Raw genomic sequence first — 24,152 nt, forward strand, 5'->3', positions numbered from 1 at the left:
CGCGATGAAGTACATATGTTTCGCTAGGGTGCGCCTCACTATCCAACACACAAGAGGAGGTTGAGTGGGCTGAAACCAGCGCTCCCCAAAACAACTGTTTGACCCTTGGCCCCCCTTTTCCACCGGGGTTGCACCGGTTCAGTTATTTTTTCCCCGCCTAATATTGAAACAGTTCAGAGTATTTCCGTTGGAAAGGAATTGGTTCAGGACCCTAAAAGTTGGTTCAGAACTGGAACCAAAAAATGGCCGCCGGTTCCGTGAAAGCATCAAGGTTCCAAGAATGTAGAACAGTTCTAAAAGTGGAAAAGGAGCCTATGTGTACAAGTGTCTTTTCCCCTTTCACCAGAAAATATACGCCATTTCCCATTGTATTGTCTGCACCGCCATCCTCTACAAAGAAGAACAGTGCTCACATGAAGTCATTGGTGGCGAGGCGCAGACTGTTTCAACGCTTTTCTTTCTAAGGTTATACAAAACGCTTGAGTCCTCCCTGAAAGCTTGGAATTAGAAGCCACAGCGAAGCAGCGGTTGGCAAATTGTATTTTTAGCTTTTGATGCACCTGACACCCAACATAGATATTGTTGTCGGCTGAAATATATATGGAAAACAAACCCACCTCAAATGTCTTCTCTTTGCCTTCCTCTTCCTCTTCCTCTTCATCCTCTGCACAACTCTAAGGACACAGGACATTTTTAAAGGTCAATACAATGTCAAATAAAAATATGTCAGACATAAAGCATGTACTCACAGCATGAATCAAAGTACTTACAGTATGAAACAAAGAAATGGAAAGTGAAATCAAACGGGCTTTGGGACCATCTGAGACTACAATTTGATGTAATAGGAAGAACTCATTACCTTTGCCATCATGTCTGCATATGCAATATATAAAGGATCTATGTCCAAGGCACTGAGAAGAAGCAAACACATGTCATGTGTAGAATTTAATCAATTCGAATAAATCACAGAAAAATAGTTAGTTAGGCTTGTGTTTGTGTGACACTATTATTCAGAGTGCTCGCGTCATTTATTGAAAAGAAGACCATTACTATAATAGATATAATATTGCTTTTATGACTAACAAAGTCATATCATGCATTACAGTTACCACTGTATGGTAACACTATTACTTTCAGAACCTCCGTTATTCATAGCTTACAAATAAATTCAAGCACACTAATGAAGTCTGTGGGAAGAAAATATGTATTTTAAAGTAATATATTAAACATCCTGCAGAGGGTGCTGCAGCTACTGAGTAGTTCACCATGTTATTCTCCTCTATTCCATTTAGCCTGCCCTCTTCCGTTTAACATTGTGAAAGTAATGGAAAAGCAATAGAACCGATTATTGGCTACAGAAGATAATTATTATTGAAATGTACCTTATATTTTAATTGAAAAGCTAACAAGTAATATGCACTCTATTACATCTTGAATATAACTTCCTATACTCAAATTACACTTATTCAAATTTATTCAAACCATTTGTGACCAGATTTGACTGAGAGCCTGCCATCGTGCAACCTCCAGGAGAAAATCTGAATTTATTTATATTTGATCCAAAATGAGTTAATAGCACAGGCAGACTCTTCACATACTAGAGCATGTCTGAAATAAATAAGCTGAAATGTAAATATGAAATAAATGCTTAAACATGTAGCTAGGTGTAATGTTAGAGTCCACAGAAGTGAACCTTTCAAGCCTATTTTCTCAACTCACTGTTTTCTGCAAGACATTACTCTATAAGCCTCCTTATGGGTGGGTCAAACTGAACAACCAATATGTCAAATTGAAGCTACGATTCCCTGCTTTCATATGACATGAAAAAAATCAAATGGCAGTCTCTCAGTCAAATTTGGCCACATTTTTATGCGGTCATGTCTCACTCTCACCTCCTCTCGGTCAGAGCGTTGTGGCTGAAGTGAAGGATGAGCTGGTGGAGAGGGTCTGGCTGCGACTCAGCCACCTCCTCTTCCTCCTCCTCCACGATCTTCATCGGGGTTTTCTGCACAGCACAGGTTAGCTCTGTCACACACCACAGCATTCCTTCACCTCATACAGCTCCACTCAAACACTGAACTGTGCCACAGCTGAAACTCTGGAACTTTCCTGACAGTATATATAAATGTTATGTACGAGAGTTGTTTTAACCTTGTAAAAGTTTAAACCATATACTTTGTTGAATGGTGTCCCCCAGGGAACTTTTTCCCCTGTATACCAAATCTCCCTTCGTCGAAAAAAACCCATCTACAAGCTCACAAAGGCTGTAAGCTTCTAGATAAGCTATTTTCGCCAAAGGTTCTCCCTACTCTTCCAACGATCCAATTTGGACCCTGGTGTCGGGCAGGACACCTACTGGTTGATACTTGTTTTTGAAGCAGATGGGCATGGACTGCCATAGATTCGCCATCTTGGCTGTAGCTCAGATGCTTGTTCCAATTAACTCTCTCCGTTGAGAGAGAGGGAGACAACAGACATAAAACATATGTATTGTACCTTTAAATGCTATGAAATCTCCTCACTAGATATTGTGTCCGTTCACACACATCTTGTAACACACTGCATTACAGACAATTCAGTGAGCATTAGCATGCTAATGAGTGTTACTTTGTCATGCCCTGGTGATCCATGGAAGGGACAGGACAAGAAAGGCGATTGTCGTGGAATGGATGGTTGAACCAAGATCTCCGTTTCAGACATGCGTGTTAAGAGCGGTCAAACGTGCAAGCAGGTAATGCCTGATTTATACTTGGTCGCACGCTGTGTCTCGCATTATAAAAAGTTAATCTACAAGCTCAACTACGAGCTTGCAGATCAGCTATTTCCAGTGCAGGACTCCGGCGTGCGACCAAGTATAAATCACCCTTAATGCCGTCATGGGAGCTGTGAGGGCGAATGTGAAGAATGAGGTTCTGACGAGTACACCACGAGCTGGATGAAGGAAGGATGATCAGATCTACAGTACACCGGCCTGAGACACTAAACTGTTGGAATTGCGACCTTCACACTGCAGGATCCTGCAGTCGTTCTGTCAGGTACATTATCACCCACCCAAATATAACAATTTACTATAAGTTCTACCTGAAAATGATATTTAAGCCAGTCTAAAATGATTCTAACATAAGTTGGTTATCCATTTTGAGTATAAAGTGAGATAAAAGAGCCGTACCTCTGCATATACTTATAAAGTGTCTAGTATGAAATGTGATCGACAGCATGCCACTGAACGCAACGTCACCTCACAGAGCCACATTACAGGACTTACAGAGGCAGGAGACGAAACGACAACTGATGGGTTGGCTCCGGGTCGGACAGCGAAAACACAGCTACAGCGACGGTGGGGGCCTTTAGTCTAAAGGGCTCCCCTTTCCTTACCCCTGCCGGCAGACAGGCATAGCGTGCTTTTCGAGCGCAGCGTGCGCCGTATCGCCGCCTGAGTTGCTCATGCAGCCTGTGACCCCTGACGGATTTCTGCCTGGAGCCGGGCCTGGAGGCACGGCCGGTGCGGCAGGTAACGCCTGCCCCTGGCACCTTGCCCAAGGTCCCCGTGGGGTGGCTGCGTTCCCAAGTCTCGACGGGCGCGGGGCTAAAGAAGCATTCGGCAGACAGGGCCAGTGGCAGGGGGGTGCCAACGCAGGGCATGGGGCGCGCGGGCACGGCGAGCCCAGTACTTACTGCCAGATCCTGCACTAGCTTCTCCTCAAAGGAGTACTCCTCTGCCTCTATCCACTGTCTCTGATAGCCCGGGATGAAGAGGTTGATAGCGCGATGCCTGGGGAAGGGGGGGAGGGGAGGAATGGAGGGGGGAGTGGGAGGTAAAGTGGCATTAGGATGGAGTTCTGGTGAGTTCTGGAGGAAGAGATGTAAGGGGGGGGGGGGTGGGAGGAAGAGGCGGGGTTACAGGAAGTGCATTTCAGGCAGGCGGGTGATTGGTTTTCGATGTGGGATCCACTGGCTCTTCTGACTGGTCTCATTTTGGTCACAGAGTGACACGTCAGTCCGGCTGTGAAGTTGGATTAGGAGAACATGCACACTGATCTGAAGGATGTGTCATTTTCAAGATGCACGGCCTGTCCGGGGACGACAGCGCCCTGTGCGTGAAGCCTGCTTTGCCATTAACTGATTAGACCCCATCACTTGTGGGAAAAACAGAAGCAGGCTCCAACTAGACACGTGGATGTGTTGAAAAATGACACGTCCTTCTCTGACTGTGCCAGGTGTGACACAAAATCATCGTCATATCTGTTAGGAGCAAATTTGGTTACTGCTCCTTATGCACTTAATCTAGGTCATGTGAAACAGTGTTAATATTGAGAGGATTTTTTTAGTAATCTGAAATTGTTTAGTCTTAGACTAGTCTTAGTCGACTAACTATCAAAATCTTAGTCTTTTAGTCTTAGTCAACAAAATTAACAGTGAATTGTGAAAACAGTAAAACACATCCGGAGTGTTGATTTACATCCAAAAGTGTAAACATGGATGTTACTGCTATAATAAAACTCTTTCTTTCCTTTCCTTTACCCCATCTTCCATTCCTTTATCTTCATTCTTAAACAGCATTATATGAAATAGGATTCATTGTTTCATTTAACACTCAATTTGTTCTGGCTGACCAATCAGAATCAACAGTGTCATACAGTGACAGTTGGTTGCTAGGTGGAGGTCAGTCCATAGCCTGGTGGATGAAGGGGAGCTGGGGAAGGGGGGTGTATTGAGAGATGAAGCATTCGCCCCGTAGTTGCAACATTACCGTCAGCAGGGAGAACAGACGGTCAAAACTGGAGGCTTTGAACGCCCTTTCCAGCCAAACCTCCCGATAGCCGTTGAGGAAGTAATTATTATTTTTGTATCTGGGCGGGTGGGGGGAGGTGGGAGGTGGGGTGTGGTGTTATGCATGTAAACAACACAGAGGAGAGAATGTCGTTAGGGTGGGGGGGGCGATGAGGTTTTTTTCACATGGGCACACAATCAAGAAATTACACAGTAAAATCCTCAGCGTTTGTGTGTACAACATGTAACCAAGAGGACCTGTTTGAGTCCAGTTGGCTATATTTGTACACTCTCAGTTTACAAAATAGATTAATTAAGATGACTTTACTACGTTTGTTACGTTCAGTTAGATGGCACTGAGCCATATTTTACTTGTATTGTTCGTCATATACAATCCTTGCGTATCAACATTGACATTGGATGGTGATAGCATTTGTTCCGGTTGCGTGCCGGATGTGGCCGTGCGTGGGAGTCACCTGGGTAGGTTGTAGAGCGGAGCCATGCGGAAGCACGCCACCACAGCACGCTTACGCTGCTTCGACAAAAGCTTGTGCCATACGGCCTTCTTATTTCTCAGAGGTCCCTCCACCTTAGGAATCAAGAAATTACAACGTTAAACGCAGTTGTGGAAATTGTAAAATAAAAGTACCGCAAAATTGGAGGTTAAGTACATTACTTACTACTTAGTTACTAGTTTAAACCATTGATTAAATGGTTAACAAACTAGATGAACATGGTTAAAGTATTATATGTCCAGTAAAATGTGTCGCATGATGAAAATGAAGCTTTTCAACTGACCAAATAAAAGGTTAAATTGTTTTCATTTGAAAAAAAGTCTGCCATTTTCAAACAAGACAGCCGTGTGACAAATGATGAAAGGATTTAACCTGTAATTATGATTACCAAGTAGTAATGTATTGCCTGATTTATACGCAGGTGTCACACGCCAAAAAGAGCAGATCTACAAGCTTGTGAGCTTATATAGATGAGCTATTTCCACTGTGACACTAGATATAACAGGTCTTTAAGATGTTCTAGTGTGTGATTGGACCTGTTCCAGGTGGAAGACAGCAGCAGAGAGGCTCTGGACCCTGCTGACGGTGTGTTCTGTGTCTACCGGCTCCTCTGTCCTCATCACCACATCCTTGTACAAGTTCATCTGCCACTGGACTGCTGGGTCATCAGACTACACAATCACACAAACACAATCACAGTATCATAACGCTACTTCTATTAGAATTATACATCCTGCTAATAATCATTTACATGATGATGGTAAGCCTAGTGTGAAGTTAAATAAACAAAATTAAAAACATATTTAAAAAACAACCTCCAGAAGAACATTATAAAGACTTCTTGTTAAGACTTTATATTAAGGTCGGGTCTAAAATGTAATGTAATTATATGCATTATAATTCCCTTATTATTACACAGCTTGTTTGAATGCTTGATTCTGATTGGTCAATAATAATAATAAGCGATGGGCTTGATAAACTGACTGCTGTCTAATCAAAGGCTCAGAGCACCTGCTGCACTGCTTGATTTTATGCTGTATCCAACACGGCAGCCATGTAAACAAATGCACAATGTCATTTACAGCTAAACATTGCTCTCAAGAATGTGTTTGACAATGTAGTAACCGAAAATTGTCATACACACTTCCTGTTGTTTTCCGAGGTGACCGTGTTGCACCCTAGACGGACGGCCTACCTGGCATAAATCAATGGAATACTAATATTTCTGTAAGCAATGAAATACTTTGTTTTGCTTTAACTTTTGGGTCAATTTATTCATTAATTTATTAAGTAGCTGTGTAATAAGTGGGTTAATTGAAGGAACGGCGGTCATTGTTGAGAAATAAACCCTGACGATAAAGCCCTAGGGGATCATCATCCTGAAGGGGTTTATATGCTGTCTATTATCGCTTGCATAACAATTTATAACAAGGTTTATGGATTATTATAATTTATAATAATAATATAATTTATAAGTGCTGGTCATAACACATTATAAACTCAGTGGAACACACAACCAGGTAACACTACTTAAAGGTTGGGCCTATAATCACATTCAAAGTACATCATAATGCAACATAATTCATTATAATGTACTTATGTTTCATAAAACTAAAGAAGTCAGCTTAATCTCAACAGAATATTGCACACACCGTCTTCAAATGTAGAAGTAATGAATTACATTCAACACCCAGTGACCCAATCAAATTAGATACATACAACAAAATGACCTATACGAACGATCACATTTGGCATCTTGTGGGTAAAGATCAGGTAAGTGCAGGCAGCAGACTTCAGGGGATGCACTGTAGCTTTAAGTTACAGTAGATAACACTATGTCCTCAGACAAGAACACTTTGTGTGTTTGTTTTGATGATTGGTGTAAAATCATTACAATCATTACAACCTTCCCTGATGTTATGTTATATTGACAAACTTTGAGTAAAAGGTTCTTGACAGTAAATGCCTTTGAGCACTCCTGCCAAGTGTTGTGCTAGCACAATAGTTTGCTACTGTACAAGTGTACATACACAATCCTCATTGAATACATTTAGTTAGACAGTAAACAAAAATAAAAAATTGCTTAATCAAATGTGTTTGTATTACCTATTACAATTATAGGAGGATAATCAGTAAACTGAAACAGGTTACATTTCAAACGTAACCTTCCCAGCTTCACACAAAATGGACTGTACAGTACATACAGACAATAGGCACCACAGGGGGGACTAAGATCAATGAATGAGATAATCTCATATTTAGCCTACCTTGTCCTGAAGATGGAGATTCTGTCGCAGGTGGTCCATCACTTCCTCATCTGTGTCTTTCTGTTTTTGGGACAGGGACATAGGACATTTGACAGAGGATGACCAAATGTTTGTTTTACATTAATACTGACTGGTAATCTTGAACTATGATGGACACTGGACAGCTATGCTAGAGCACCGTTTCTCAAATGGAGGCACTAGCCACTGTAGCACGTTTTCAGCCGTTTCACATAAGGCTTTATGATGAATTACAAATAAGTAAAACAGATGTTAAATTTTAAGACGCTTTCAAAACTCAAATTAGTGGAGTGCCTATCACGAGAAAGACAAGATTTTTAGTTTTCTTATCTAAGCTATGAGTCACCGCTTGACTGAGTCAGCGTTTGACTTGTTTTCAAGTCACCGTTTGACTTGAAAACAGGAACTAGGAAGCAAATTATCAACCCATAATCACACAAATTAAAAAAGATATTGAGAGATGGTCTCTGTCACCCTTGGACTTAAGTTCTAGAATAGAGGCAGTCAAGATGAATGTTATACCTAGGATATTATATTTCTTTCAGTCTCTACCAGTGGAGGTGCCTGCCAAACAGTTTTGTGAATGGGACAAAATGATATCTAGATTTATCTGGAACGGAAAAAAAACGAGAATCAGATTCCAAACTTTACAACTCCCTAAAGAAAGAGGGGGACTATCCCTTCCAAATTTGAGGGATTACTATTATGCGTCACAATTAAGACCTTTAATATGTTGGTGTGATGATAAATGCGAAGCTAAATGGAAAGCTTTGGAAATTAAATCAATCAACATCCCTATTCAGTCTTTAATTGGGAACAAACACCAGGCTAAGTCATACTATGACATTTTAGACCCATTCACAATATTTACTTTAAATACTTGGTTCAAAGTCGTGAAACAGTTCAAAATGGAGAGGACAATCAGGGTGTTGAGGTGGCCCGCTTACGATCCAGATTTTAAGCCTGGTGTGTACGATCAAACTTTCAGGCGATGGGCTCGGTATGGTTTTTCCTCTTACAGTACTGCCATGAAAGGCAATGTGTTATTGAACTTTGAACAATTGAAAGATATGTGTATGTGCATAGATAACAAGGACTTTTTTAGATACCTCCAAATACGAGAGTACTTTATGGGGGAGGTGAAAGCATCCGAGCCGGTGGCCTCAAACGATCTCATACAGGTTTTTAGTACATTAAAGTACATTAAAATTAATTGGGAAAAAGAGTTGGAGATTACCATCACATCAGAAGAATGGGCAAACATGTGCAATACACAAATTACATCCACCAATTCAAGAATGTGGAGAGAATTCTGTTGGAAGACCCTAATGAGATTTTTTATTACCCCCAAAATTAAATCAAGGCAACTGAAAACAGATCAGCCATGCTGGAGACAGTGTGGCCACAAGGGGGCGGGCCACGCTCATATTTTCTGGTCTTGTCCTAAAATTCAGAAATACTGGCAGGACATCCACTCCACCTTGGAGACCATTCTGTGTTTTGAGATACCTCTGTCTGTTCCTTTTCTACTGTTAGGAAATATCCCTGAAGAGTTTCTAATACATGATAAATATTTAATCAAGATCCTCTTAGCAGCAAGTAAAAAAGCAATCACACGACGCTGGTGCCAGCAGGACCCACCAACGAAAGATCAATGGATGGACATTATTGAGGAACTGTATGCTATGGAAAAACTAACATTCATACTTAGACTACAAGAGGATAAATTCTATAAAAAGTGGGAAAAGTGGAATCTCTTCTCTCAGCCTAGCGATATTGCAATAGGATTTCATTGAATGTTTTTTGTAATATGAAAAATGCAGCCTTTTTTTCTTTTACTTTTTGTCTTTTTCTTTTCGTTTTCTTTCCGTATTGTCTTGTCAGTTGTGTTTTTCTTGTCTGTTCTTCTTTCAAAAAAAATTAAGTGAAAAAAAGAAAAAGAAAACAGGAACTAGGAAATCTCGTCATCGCTAAAAAACAGCTCCCATCCACTCACATTCTAGAGGATTTTTCCACATTATCTGCGCTCCTGTATCGTTCTCCTCTTCCTGGTCCGCCATTTTGGGATTTTCATTGGAGCATAAGAAACGAATGTGTCGGCAGTTTGACACACATCGCTAGCACTGGGAGAATTAATGCACAATTATCACACTCGCTCCATTATGACAGGAGTGAAATTCAACAGGCTTACCAGACTGTAGCGCATCTTGGCCAGGGAGATGAGCTCCTGGTCACCTGGCGTGCACATGTTAAGGCCGATGGGGAGCATCTTCTTCAGGGCGGCCACGATCAGGGAGGTCTGGACGGAATAGTACTCCCCACGACGACGTGGTCTTTTCCTCTCCTGGTCCCCGCCTGCCTGCAGGGGGGTAGGGATTAATGGCCTCAGTGAACAAGGACCAGGTCAAATATACAACACATTTATGTTTACTATGAAGGTATGAGAAGATACTCTGAAAGACAACAATCCACAAAAATAGTGCTGCTTTGGGTTAATAATACAGTGTGCGCGTGCTAGCCCACAGGGTTCAGTATAGCTTAGGAACATTCCTCCACTCCAAGCAATCACAGGGAATGTCCCCCAAGAGTTGAAATAAAAATAGTGACTGGCTCTGCCGGTGCACATTGATGGGGGAAAGTAGACCCTTTAAGCAGCTACCATTACTTTTAAGAGTGTGCAGCCGAGCTGTGCCCAAGCAAGGTCACTCAGTGACAAGACGGATTCCTATATAGTGTGTGGAAAAAGAGTGACACGTCAGAATTCTCCAGGACAGACTAACCCTCTGGCCTGCGCTTCGCGGGGCCCCACCGATCTGCGGACTGATATGATCGAATCTGAATTTGTGATGTAACAGGTCGTATTTGCTTTCATATATGTCTTTGCTGTTCATATGTATATCACATGACCATTCAATTTGGGATAATTGTGGGCAATCAATAAATGCCAGATCTTGTGAATCCATGATTTTAAGGTTACAGCCTGTTTATTGGACTATTAGATAACCCTCTCACAGGATGGCGCATCAACATCAACATAAACATCAAACTTATCCCTTTGACAGCTAGTTGAGTGACTGTTAGGCCAAGCCCAAGACAAATGGCCTCACTCATATCTCCTGCCGAACATGTCCACAAGCAAACCAACCAGTCATAAAATGTGCAGTTCAATTAAGGAAGCATGAACTATTAGTTGCCGTGTAAGACGTCTCCCATTTACACACAAAGGGGGTTACTCCTAATAAAGACATTTCAGACACAGCAAGGCATAATTTCAACACCCATGCCATTACTAAAGTGCCGTTAATGGGTTTCTTTACTATCATTAGCAATGGCTACGAAATGCCAAGCAAATGCCAAGAGAAAATGGGACACTTAGGTGTACCGGTTCCCTCAAAGTGCTGACATATAGTGAGGATGGGAAAGGAAAAACAAAGATCCTCAATTAGACCCAGAGGGACTGAAGACGTATCTGCCTCCCATCCTTGGCTTCATTACTACGGGACAGAGTTCTGACGGGATGAAGGGGTCACTCACGAGCCCAGTAACAATCTGTTCACACCGCTGCCGATTGTGGCTGGGGTGGTGAGTGACCGCTTGAAGTCTCCCCTGGAGAAAACCGATAATACTGGAGAGATCCAATTATCCCATTAAGACCTGAGGCCGAACAGTTCTCAGAAAAACCTATGTTTCTATATCAGTGGTGCTCAAACTTTTTCATGTCAAGGACCCCCATAATTATGTATTTGGCCACAGACCCCCATCTTAAAATATTTTGTATTTACAGAAGAAAAGATTGGAGTTAATTTTTTTTTGCTTTAAACAATATGTATATTCAAAGATTTGATTAAATCTTCCATGCTTTTTTGAATAGCCAAATCAAAGAATGTACGATATATATATATATATATATATATATATACACACAGTATATATATATATATATACTAGAATTTCGCGGGCCTACGGCCCGCTCATCCTAGCACGATGCGTCGCAGTGCTGTACTGTACCCCTTTGTACTGTACTGTACTCCTTAGTATTGCACTGTACTGTAATGTTGTCCTCTGTACTGTTCTCTTCTGTACTGTACTGTACTTCTTTGTACTGTACTGTAGTCCTGTGTACTGTACTGTACTTCTTTGTACTGTACTGTAGTCATGTGTACTGTACTGTACTGTACTGTACTTTTTTGTACTGTACTGTAGTCCTGTGTACTGTACTTCTTTGTACTGTACTGTAGTCCTGTGTACTGTACTGTACTTCTTTGTACTGTACTGTAGTCCTGTGTACTGTACTGTTCTTCTTTGTACTGTACTGTAGTCCTGTGTACTGTACTGTACTGTTATTGTTCTTATTGTTCTTATGATTAGTATTATTATTATTATTATTATTATTACATGGATTATTGTTCTGTTTGTTTGTAAATGAGTGAGTTTACAAAGAAGCTTATTGTTATTATGATGATGATGATGATTAGTAGTAGTAGTAGTATTATTAGTATCGTTATTGTGATTGTTATTAATATTGTTATTATTACATGGATTATTGTTGTGATGTGAGATTGTTTGTAAATGAGTGAGTTTACAAAGAAGCTTATTGTTATTATTATTATTATGATTATTATTATTGTTATTAGTATCGTTTTGATTGATTATCATTAATATTGTTATTATTATTCTGATGTGAGCTAAACAGGGCTCTTGCATTTCCATTGTGCCATGGCTCCACGTGCCATGGCTCCACCTAGTGACCATGTATGAAGTAGGATACGTGCACTGTATGCGCAGACGGTGACGTAACGCTGCGTGTGTGTGTGGGACTGAGTGTGTGTGTGTGGGTTGTGCTTAAATAGCCAATGTGAACTGTCTAATCATAATACTTAGGCACAAAGCAACTGTTGTCGAAGAACAATGTTGATGTAACTAAGAGATTCGCTGAGGGAGCTATATTTTATATACAGAGATTTAGAATTTAGGAATAAGCAAAATCGTGAGGCGACAATTCCTCTCCTTCCGTGTTTCTCTTCTCCTGCGGACTTGCCTGGTACTTAAGACACGCAAAATACAGCCCAGTGTGTATATATATATATATATATATATATATATATATATATATATATATATATATATATAATATCTAAAATTACTTTATGGTTTTAATGGGCTAAATGAGAAACTCACAGAGCAGATGTTGAGAACTTTTGATTTATTTGATGAATGATTTGGTATGTTTTGTTATCTTGTCATGTACCTTGGACATCTTGGCCGCGCCTCCTTCTCCAGTGAGGAAGCCCAGGTTGTTGATCTCATTCTGGACCACAAAGTTCTGCTCCTCTCTTTTGAAGTTCTGTTAGTGGAAGATGAGAGCGAACAAGAGAATGCAGGACAAAGAGACATTGTGATTGTTTTGTTTGATATGCATTACTGTCATTATTGCTGTATAATTCTTTATGACAGTGTATAATTCTAAATTACAATATGATTTCTGATGTTGCTATTCTATTATTGACCTAGTATTGCAGAATAGTAGTTTGTTGTAACGTGTCTTACATGTGATTTACACCAGAGGATAAAGATCTCAGCCACCATCTTGAAGAGCTCATTTGAGTCATCTACTGGCTCCTTCAACCACCTAGACCTGGGGTGGACATAAACAACAAACTACAATATAACTTTTCTCACTGAGCTCCATGTGCGCTACTGTAGCTGAAGGTCATAAGACTGCAGACACGGTTGTCTGTCTTCTCTGTTTGGATGAATGGATTGTCATTGGCTGTGGCTTGTGGCTACACAGTCAGTGGTGTCAGATAATCTCTAAACTGGCGTGCTTGAATTAGGCATAGTAAATTGATTGTTTTCCTTTTCTTGAATTATCATTTTATTTTATTTTTGATGACAATTGTTTAACTGTATACTTTTGGATTCCTTGCGCGATTCCTTCCTTGTGTGTGCGTGTGTGTGTGTCGAGATATATATGGATGTGCGGGAGGTATTATCAGAATTGGTGTAAAATATATAGGGGGTCAAATGATGATCAACTGTGTTCACAACTGATGACTACCAGAGAGAACTGAGGGTCTCTAACCACCGGTGAAATGGGGGGTTGTGAGCTCCTTTTTTTTTTTTTTTTAAGATTTTTTTTTGCGGCTTACGCCTTTTATTGATTTTTGAAGGGACAGACAGTAGGCTGACAGGAAACGGGAGAGAGATGGGGGGATGACATGCAGTAAAGGCCGTGTCGGGTCCGGGAGTCGAACCCGCGGCACACTGCGACTGGATTACCAGTCCGGTGCCCAGACCGTTACGCTACGGCCTGGGCCGGTTGTGAGCTCCTTATCAGTACCAATCAGTGGTGTGAGAGCCATTTATGACCTCTGAAACTCAAGTCACTGATTACAGGACATGTCTATGTAGGAAGAAAGAACTTATTTAATTCCTTTTCATTGATAATGTGTTCTAAGTAACCTATATTATACTGGGTTGGTAAAAAGCCTAGATAATAAATATATGTAATGATCTAACAGTTAATCTAGGAAGATAGCAGTTAGGTCAAACATTACAGTGCAGGCAGTAAGTTCCGTCTCAGTGGGTGCACAGGCAGAAAGGTCTGTGGCTTCTCATTGGATAAGACAACTGTCCTTGCTATCTGATTGGTTGCAAAAGCAACTCTCTGTGGTTAAGTACATGAGCAGGGTCAATGAATCTTTAGATTAATCTTACCATCATGACATAAAGAAGCAGCAGAAAAGCCAGCGGTAACTATAAATGAGATATGATTTGTGCATTATTCATAACCATGTATTAATGTGTAATATGATAATTAGATTGTAACCAAGTGTTATTGTGTTTCTTGTCTCCAATTAATAATGGTCCAAATATGGTAGATTTAAAACCACAAGGGCAAAGTGAGCATAATGGAACCATCTCAAGGTGGAACACCACACACATGCACATGACATGGTGGAACCACACAAATAGTGGAATACCGCACACATGTCACACATACAAGGTGGCCAAAAGCCACACATACTTTACCACACAAAGTGGAACTCAGTGGAACCTCACAAAGAGGAATACCGCATATAATTATGATTCAATAACTACACTTCTACCAAATGAGAGCAGGGTTAGGTAATAGACTTTAAGGGCGTGCTAAAGCACAAATCCAGGGTACTATTATCAGTCTGTGTGGGGAAGTTTGAACAAACATGTGAATGTCTATATATGTGTTTTATGTTTAATAATGAACTAATACAAACCCTATAAAAAGCATGTTTGATTCGTAAGGTAAGGCAATTATTGAAGCATTAAACAAACCAATGTGCGCATTAAATCTTGCTAAATCTGCTTGCATTCTTGGGAATTCGGATCCCGGCAAATCTCACCGAAAACCGGACAGTGTGTGTGTGTGTGTGTGTGTGTGTGTGTGTGTGTGTGTGTGTGTGTGCAATCAAAAGTACTCAACAGTATGGTTGCCAGTGTTGCCAACTGTCGTGCCAGAAATAAGCTAAGCAGCCTCCAAACCAGGCAAGCAACTGTGAATGAATCCACGTTAGGCTGGAAATATGCAGGCTTGGCAACCCCAGTGTTGCCAACTGTCTTGACAGAAATAAGCAAACCAGCAAGCAACTGTGAATTAATCCATGTTAGGCTGGAAATATGCAGGCTTGGCAACACTCAGCAGAAAATGATCTCGGGTCACAAGTTTCACAAGCTAATATTGGCCAGCATGCTTTCCAAGCAGCTGGTAAAAAGACCCTTTAAAGACCCTGGTACTGAAAGATGTTAAAACCTTTAAAGGTGCAAAACAATGCCAAAGAGAAGAACGAAAAGTCTACCTGTTGTTATCCACGTAGCGGATGAGCATAGGGTAGAAGGCATAGAGGTCCCTGCAGAGCACAGTGAACTCATCCAGGATGACCAGCTCTGCCTCCTGTTTGTCCGCTCTATCGTCTACCTTCAACAGCTCCTCTTCAGACACCACCTAGGAGCACAACGTATCAGCAGCACACTGTAAACACCTGACTGACTGTGAACTTCCTTACACACTGTGAGTGTTTAGTACTGTACTGTATGTGTGATTAGTTGTCTCCATGGGGGCATGGGGAGTGAGGTAGCACATTGTCAAACAGGCTCCTCTCCTCTAACCTTCAGAGTCTTCTTCCTCAGTTTGTCCAGGGTGGGCAGGAAGTGGCTGCTAAGAAGTCCCGGTCCAGCCCTGCAGATGATTGGCTGGGAGTAGACTGCAGAACGACACACAAGCATGGGCGACCCATACATTATATAGATAGACAGACCCCTAATGATCTTGAGGGAAATTCAGTTGTCTAATCAAAGATGCAGCCGGTATGGTACAGAACAAGTAGTAAACCTAAAAAGGTATAACAGTATACAAGCTGTCCACCTGTGCCTGAGCTTGTCAGGTGGGCATAACGTATATAGTATACCATCAGTAGATAGAAATAGAGGCATAGGTATCATGTGCATTCTATCACCTCTGTAGTGTACTGAGGTTCAACCACTTAACACTCGCATGGCCATGACGGCAGTAAGACACACTACCATACAAACAGACTTTGTTATCTTTTGCTTTGAGCACCCCCCCCCCCCCCCCCCCCCCATCCCCATCCCATCCCCACCTGCTATCCTCTTCATCCAGGGAGCGTCGTCGATGCCCAGGTTGTTGTTGAGAATACTGAGGATGTTTCCCAGGATGCTGCCGAGGTGGTCAGAGGTGACCGTGGTGCAACACTCCACGTCTTCGGGCATGTTCTCTGGACCTTTCTCCCACCAGTAGGACAGATAGTTACACACCATGGGAAGGACCACCTCTATCACCTGCACAGCACAGAGGGAAACTCTTTGACTGTGACTTTGTTTTGTTTCATCCACGACAGGTTATCTCTGAGCACGCATGCTGATTTTCAGCAATGCCCTGGTGCAAACTCATTCCGTTTATATTTATGTATATAATTGATTTGACTGTGCAGCATTATATACAGCATACTACTAGAATGGCATACAGATCTACAAATTTAGATTTTCAAGCAGTACTTTAAATTTTAAACTACATTTGCCCAGGGCCTCGAAAAATGTAGTGCATTTCACGATGATTTCTATGTGCAATGAAGCCCATACAGACCTGTGGCATCTCAGAGTAACGTGCCCCAGACTCTGAGATGTCATGGATGTCCTTCAACAGGCCATCCAGGCGAGGCAGCTCTGGGCACATCTCCGACACGGTGTCTGGCATACTAAGGACTGAAAAGAAACACCACACTCACTTGGAATGCCTCCGCACAGAGCAATAAAGCTATGTGCACACTGGCAGCCCGAATCAGATTTTTGAGCGGTACGTCCGCTCCATTACGCAGCTATGTGTGTCCTTCCCTATGTATGTGTGTCCCTGTGTCTGTCCGAGCACGGACAGCTGAAACACCTACAGCAATACAACTGGATGGCACTGATACTGATGCGCGCACGCGCACGCGCACACACACACACACACACACACACACACACACACACACACACACACACACACACACACACACACACACACACACACACACACACACACACACACACACACACACACACACACACACACACACACACACACGCGCGCGCCAGGGAGGAATGGCTTGTGTGTGTGTGTGTTGACTGTATAGTATACTACTGTATAGTAGAGTACAGTACTGTTTCACCACTCAGTTCATATATTGATACAGTAGATGATGTGTCTCAATCATTCGGACACTGAAGCCTGATTTATATCTTTTTGTAGACCAGTGTTGTAGACAATAGCCGATCGACCAATGCGTCACATTGCAATGCTTTGTGACGCCACAAAGCATAAACTAAGTAGAACATAAACTAAGTAAGTTTTAGTCAATACATGCCTATGTTGCAACCAATGATGGGTCAAGTCTGAACAAGCCTACGCACTCACAACTGTTTAGGAATCATGTTGGTCATCGTTGGCTCTCAAGTAGTAAATGTACCGTAGTTACTGTAATGAAAGTGATGAGTTTTTGTTGTGTGCTTTAGACTCACTGGCCCTCTCGCGGGGTGTTTTGGTGTTGAAGACGGAGAGGGGGTTGTAAGCGTTAAGTTCAGGCTCCAGGAAGGCCACGGGCATGGCTGCCACCAATCTGGCCAAACCCTCGCCCAGAGCTGGCAGATGCCTGGAACAATCAGACAACAGCATCCAGATAAAATATAATATAAAGTGGGAATCAACACATTAATGGAACGTTGGTACAAGCATATAATACAAATAGCTTGTTCTCTATGACCTATTAAAACAAACAAACCATATATAAACCAAATAAGCCTACATATGTGACCAGATTTTACTGAGAGCCTGCCATCGCGCAAATTCCAGCTTTTCACCAGAGAAGAAAACCTTTATTTTTATTTTTATTAGTTAATAGCACAGGCAGACTCTTCACATACTAGAGCATGTCTGAAATAAGTGTCAGAGTTGAAATCGACATGTAAATATGAAATAAATGCTTAAACTATAGCTAGGTGTAATGTTAGAGACCACAGAAGTGAACCTTTCAAGCCTGTTTTCTCAACTCGCTGTTTTCTGCAAGACATTAAAGCCATATCTCCAAAACTGGTGGGTCAAACTGAACAACCTTTGAAGCTATGATTCCCTGCTTTCATATGACATGAAAAAACGAAAATTCAAAAAAATCCAATGGCAGTCCAGTCAAATTTAGTCACATATAGCTAAACAGTAAAGTATAGCATCTTCTTCAGCAGGGGATTCTTAGACCTCAGCTTGGAGTACTGTACAGACTTCAGTACCTCAGCCAGTGGTCTAAAAGTAGTAGAATAGTCTAAAGTAGCAAGATGATCTGAGAGCTTGGCTTAACGATACATCTGGTAACATCTAAATTCAATGTAGTAGACCTAGAACTGGATCAGTAGATGGATATCTCTGATTGTCTGGAGGTCCTTGAAATTAACAACTACCTACCTCTCCACAAAGACGGTCTTTCCCGTCCCCAGACAATAAAAACAGGTGAGGAGGCGGTAGCAGTACAGCTGCACGTCATTTACTACAACACAAAACCAATGCAATTAACCACCATTATAATGTCAAAAATAGGTAAATAACCCTGTTATCTGAAAATGGAAAAACAGCTCAAGACCAGAGAAAGGACCCAACTCACCCAGCAGGTCCGCTCCGAACCCATGCGTTGTGACGTGCTCAAACAGTGCCGTTAGGAGTGGCAGCAGTGCCGTAGTGACATAGTTTAAGTTCTGGGAGAGACTCTTCATTTGGGCACGGGACTGCGCGAACTTCCCCAGCTTCAGCATCTCCAGCAGTTTCTCCAGGTCCTCGGATGCGTTCTCGAAGAATCCTCGCACCCCGGCCTTCACCAGCTCAGAGCCAGACTTCATCACTGTTCTGAATGTTCATGAAAAATTACCCGCAAAAAGAAAATGTGACTCTGCAAATTGAATGCACACTGCACAGGTAACAAGAATATTTCCAGTTTGTCAAATGGCTGCAAAACAATTTCATTGTTATAGCTTGCAGCTATAGTAAAGAAAGAAATGGGTAGAAAAGGAGGTGTCTATTTTGTAATTCTTCAAAATATGCACAAGGTACGCACATACCTTGTGTCAAGCGAGCAGGCGAGGATGTGAAGGCAGTTCACCATCCTTTCAGAGTCGATGCCTGTGAGAGGAACGCCATGATGTGGAAAATCAATCAACATACAATTAAAGCACAGAGGCACACACTGGTAGAGGTAGCGCCATCCTTACCGAAGAGGGAAATCCTGTGTCTGACAAGAGCTGCCAGCTTACAGAACAGGCTGGAAAAGAAAGGAGTGAGAGTTGAAATGAACAGAGAAAGCAAGGAAGAGAGAGGAAAGAAAACAAAGGTACAGAGTGGAACAAGCAGACTTACAAAGCATGCTACAGGACGATTAAGTGTGAACTCTATGCAGAAAGAATATTAACACTGTTCAGTACAGTGTTAGACGTGTATTGGATTGGTCGAAAATACAACTTTGTGTTTGCTAGATAACTGTGTGTGTGTGTGTGTGTGTGTGTGTGTGTGTGTGTGTGTGTGTGTGTGCGTGCGTGCATGCTCTTAGTGCTTAAAGGCAATTGCTGTCATACAAATCCGTTACGCAACTCGCAAAACATTCTGCCTGCATTGTCTCAATGAATTACCCACATACCTACATCTTGTTACCCCTAGATTCAGGACGCTGTATTATTGTGGAACACTCTCCCTTCAGCCCTGAAATCTCTACATTCCCTAGCAAAGATTTACGAATGACCTAAAATCATGTCTCCATCTCAACACTATCTGGTCGTAGTTCGATCCCTACCCCGGATAGCCCAATGTGCATTGGATTCTTCTCTTAGGGTAAATAAACAACGTCACTTCAATATCACGTGCAAGGTCCCTGATTCTCCAAGGTTCTCTGATTCTCAAAGTTCAGTGCATTACCGGCACACAGGGTCCTCATGTTTATACATAGGCACATGCTGTATCAGCGGGTGTTCACGGGTACCTGCTGCCTCCATTTAGATGTTAACACAATGGCAGCTTTGTTTTGCTCTTTTCCCCCAAAAACATGGTCCTTGAGCCCAGATTTAACCCCATTGCTGGCCAGTAGTTTGACACCTCGTACAGTGTAAGTGGTTTATACCTGGTGATCATCTCCTTCTCCTTGTTAGAGGCGTAGCCGCAGCTGCTCAGGTTCTTACTTGGCGTGGATAGGAAGTAGAGACAGTGATTCTTGAAGGAGGATTCTATCAAAGGGAGCAACACCTGGTAGCAGAAAAGAGATGGAGATCAGAGAGCTTTAAAAAAGTCCAATGGCATTAAACAATTCAGCAATTCAATATTCAAAACCTTCAATACAGCTTGAATTTAATTTCAAGGGAGTGGTGTACCTTGGCAAAGAACTTGATTTCCTGGTCATGAGGGGATTTGTCCGTCTTTCCGCTGGTAGCCATAGCCTCTGCAGGAATGAAATGTGTGTGACAAGCACAGTTTTATGGAATTTAATACATTATCAAAACACACAGAAACTGAAAAATACATTTCTGTGTTTTGTTTATTATTAATTTTAAAGCCAAATGCCACACACTCACCCAGATGAGCGATGAACTCCTGGGCAGATTCCACGTACTTCAGCAGCCTCTTGAGCAACCTGTAAGAAAACCTCTTCTCCATAGACGAGGAGTCCTGCTCCATGTCCTTGAGACCTCTGCCACATGGAAAGAATCACACATACAGCACGTATTCAGAGGGCTCGCTCTGTTCACAAAAAGGTTAAACTCAGTGCTAACCATGATGATGAAGGTTTGTGTTCAATTCTTAAATTCCAACACAAACTCTAGGTGTCATAACAATCACAATCACTTTGATTTCAACGAAAGTGGAAGGCATCTGTGTATGAGATTCTTTTTTTGTAAATGTTTTTTTGTGGCTTTTGTCTTTATTTTATATTTTTTATGGAGGGACAGACAGTAGGCTGACAGGAAATGGGGAGAAAGAGAAGGGGGGGTGACATCCAGTAAAGGCTGTCGGGATCGGGAGTCGAACCCGCAGCACACTGCCAGACTGGATTACCAGCCAAGGTGCCTGGACTGCTGAGCCACGGCCCAGGCCACATTTGTGTATGAGATTACCTGACATTTGAATGAGCCTATGAAGAGAGTCTCTCTCTTATTTGTTCTATAATATTAACTGATGTCCCAGGAACGAAATGCTGTGTTTTCCCCAGTAAAGAATTTCTGATTTCTGAAGACAATGTGCGTGATTTTTTTCTACTACTGTACGTCTTTGGCCTTAGTTCTCTCTTATAGTAGGTCCTCTCTTATGCACCTGTTGCTCTGTAGGTGTGCAAAAGGCTTGTGAAGAAACAGTCAACTTGCAAATACGATTATGTACTTGCCCTGACAAATATTGTAACAAAACAAGGTCTTAGTCTCTTAGATAAAAGCCAACCTGTTGACGCTGTATCCGCTGACTTGCAGGAACTTGAAGAGTTCCTGGGCTTTCTCTCTGTCTCTGTACTTTTCTTTAGCTGTCAGGGTGTCATAGGGAACCAGCATTGGGTGGGTCCCTCCTCCTGGTTGACCAAATACAAGCAAGATTTAAAGTACAGCATGCAGAAGAGTTCAGAATTTTACAATGCACTGAGGATGAAAGCCAGCAAATAAAGGAAAAAGCAATTAATGAAAGTAGAGACAAACAGCATTCCTATACCAGCAATTCTCAACCTATTCTGCATCAAGGCCCACTTGAAAATCTTGAAAGTGTCTGCGGCCCACCCATATCAGACTGGTGGAACATGTGCATTTTCAGAGCTAGATTGATCAATCAATCTATTATGTTGCGGCTTAGGTCACGGGTTAGTTTTAACGTGCCACGCATGTTGGGAGCCACTGGTGAGTTTTAACCGTCCACGGGTTAGTTATAACTGGCTACGCATGTCGGGAGTACTAACCAACATAGTTTAATTTCAAGATTATTTTTTTATCCCACAATTTTATAACCCATTTTTCACCCAGTGCCAAATGCTTAAGATGTAATCCTGGGCGCTACGCTCCCTCTGCCAACCTGGGGAGAGCTCCGAACTGTTTCCTTCAATGCATGAGGAGTGAGCAGGCCGCTTCTGACGGGGCGAGTTTCCCTGGTAGGACGTAGCATGTGGAAGCAACACGTTATTCCAACCAGTTCCTTTCCCTGCCCTGACCAGGGGGAGGCAGTATAGAGACCAGGATTACAGCATGTTTTTTGTGGGGGCACCCAGCCTATGGGACACGGGGAGAACATGCAAACTACACACAGAAAGGCCCCTTCCCCAACCAGGGTATGACGTGGAGGAGAGAACACACCACCCAGCCCCTACAGTGTCCCCGGCAGGAACTGAAACCAGCTGTGAGGCGACAGCGGCACAACCTTTTAAGTTCAAGATGTTAAAGAAAAGTTACCATGACTTTTTATAACAATATTATTATTATTTAATATTAATGTTATATTATGATTAAAATCTTAGTGTTTTGCCAATGATTTGATGACCAGCATGGCTGTCCTATACTTTATGTGCACACACCTTTGCTGCTCAGCTCGCTTTTCTTCTTGAAGGCCCAGATGTTGTGGAAGTTTTCTGCAACCACCTCCACCATGCCCTTGTGCGATATAATAAATATTATAAAAAATAAAAGTATAAAACAGGCTTAAAGGGGTTAATTAAAACCAATTGGTTCATTATAAAATACATTAACATTTTGTTTATATTACAAATGAATCTGAAAAGTAATTGTTAAAATATTCAATAAGAAAATATTCTATAGCTGCCTTGATGTGATGATGCTAGATTGCCCATCACTGAAGCGTAATTAGAATGATGACAACTAGTGGAAGACAAAGACATGGATAACATTCAAAATGAAGATGAAGACCAACCTGTAAGTCTTTGGACAATGCGACGCTGTGCATGTCTATCGGGGTGGGGCTGAAGCTGTTAGCCTGTAGAAATGTCAAAGAGACAATACAGTATAAGAATCATTATGACAACAAGAAACTTTAAAAAAATCTGAGATGGAGTGCTAAATATAATGCACACAACATGTATTGTACAGTATAAGAGTTAACCACTTCTGGTTCTGGGTATGACATAATAGGTATACATTATTATTTTCAAAAATAGCATGTCTCACAGTACCGTGGACACGGAGAGCTTGCGTTGTTTTTCACTCTCCAGCTGCTGGAACATGGCTTCCCCCTCCTTGGTCCCCTCAATGGTCCAGTTCAGAGCAAGCATGCTCTTTAATGTCTCCCTCACTGGCATACGGTAGGTCTCTTTCTCCTACACATTCAACACATAACGCATTTTTTCCAAGAGATACATTTGGTGTTTCCCCGGGGGTCCGGGACCCAAATGTACAAAAACTAATTATGTTCTATTTCAAAAGTATTGAAAATGGCAGATCGATAAGCTCACACTGTCACGATGCAACGTGTTTTGAGCTTATCTGATATTTTCACTGTTTTATCTTTTTACTGACGACGACCCCAAAATGGGTCGCAACGCATTGTTTGGGAAACACTTGCATATACCATTATAGAAAAGTAAGCCTGTTTGTTAGCCCAGAAGCCTAATAGCTACCCTAAATATGATTCCTCTTTGGGTGAGCGGTTCTATGCATGAGTCAAGGGTATGAATCCAGGTAATTACATCAACGCACACACACACACACACACACACACACACACACACAGTCACACACAGTCACACACAGTCACACACACACACACACACACACACACACACACACACACACACACACACACACACACACACACACACACACACACACACACACACACACACGCAAATATAACAATCTTTATAATTCATAAAATGTAACCGGGCTAAACTTCTCCTCATTATGTCTGAGGTCAGGTTTTCAATGATTAGTGGTTTCGTAACAGCGGTTCTCATTTCTTAATTTGTTTCGTGTCTCACCATGGGAACATACCCCTGTGTGACCTCATCAGAAGCTCAAATACCATTACGCCAGCCCCAGGTGG

At 41.9% G+C, this 24,152-nt stretch overlaps 1 protein-coding gene across 4 annotated transcripts in view; it reads right to left on the reverse strand.

Annotated features, from left to right (window-relative positions):
- Positions 1 to 24,152, reverse strand: part of ryr3 (ryanodine receptor 3) — a 169,303-nt gene that overhangs the window by 20,111 nt on the left and 125,040 nt on the right. For all 4 annotated transcript variants that reach the window (XM_083790960.1, XM_083790959.1, XM_083790958.1 and 1 more), the window contains 26 exons: positions 23,284 to 23,427; positions 23,025 to 23,087; positions 22,672 to 22,747; positions 21,561 to 21,684; positions 20,702 to 20,817; positions 20,501 to 20,568; positions 20,254 to 20,375; positions 19,355 to 19,404; positions 19,205 to 19,265; positions 18,754 to 18,992; positions 18,558 to 18,639; positions 17,624 to 17,754; positions 16,710 to 16,828; positions 16,207 to 16,405; positions 15,716 to 15,810; positions 15,406 to 15,551; positions 13,118 to 13,205; positions 12,819 to 12,914; positions 9,762 to 9,929; positions 7,553 to 7,612; positions 5,822 to 5,956; positions 5,247 to 5,359; positions 3,676 to 3,772; positions 1,893 to 2,005; positions 860 to 911; positions 618 to 674 (listed from right to left, as the gene is read on the reverse strand). In XM_083790960.1, the coding sequence (XP_083647086.1) occupies positions 618 to 674; positions 860 to 911; positions 1,893 to 2,005; positions 3,676 to 3,772; positions 5,247 to 5,359; positions 5,822 to 5,956; positions 7,553 to 7,612; positions 9,762 to 9,929; positions 12,819 to 12,914; positions 13,118 to 13,205; positions 15,406 to 15,551; positions 15,716 to 15,810; positions 16,207 to 16,405; positions 16,710 to 16,828; positions 17,624 to 17,754; positions 18,558 to 18,639; positions 18,754 to 18,992; positions 19,205 to 19,265; positions 19,355 to 19,404; positions 20,254 to 20,375; positions 20,501 to 20,568; positions 20,702 to 20,817; positions 21,561 to 21,684; positions 22,672 to 22,747; positions 23,025 to 23,087; positions 23,284 to 23,427 (2,814 nt within the window). The remainder of the gene's footprint in view (positions 1 to 617; positions 675 to 859; positions 912 to 1,892; positions 2,006 to 3,675; positions 3,773 to 5,246; positions 5,360 to 5,821; positions 5,957 to 7,552; positions 7,613 to 9,761; positions 9,930 to 12,818; positions 12,915 to 13,117; positions 13,206 to 15,405; positions 15,552 to 15,715; positions 15,811 to 16,206; positions 16,406 to 16,709; positions 16,829 to 17,623; positions 17,755 to 18,557; positions 18,640 to 18,753; positions 18,993 to 19,204; positions 19,266 to 19,354; positions 19,405 to 20,253; positions 20,376 to 20,500; positions 20,569 to 20,701; positions 20,818 to 21,560; positions 21,685 to 22,671; positions 22,748 to 23,024; positions 23,088 to 23,283; positions 23,428 to 24,152) is intronic.

Source organism: Protomyctophum parallelum (genome assembly GCF_964188405.1).
Source record: "Protomyctophum parallelum genome assembly, chromosome: 19".
In the NCBI taxonomy this organism is placed as follows: domain Eukaryota; kingdom Metazoa; phylum Chordata; class Actinopteri; order Myctophiformes; family Myctophidae; genus Protomyctophum; species Protomyctophum parallelum.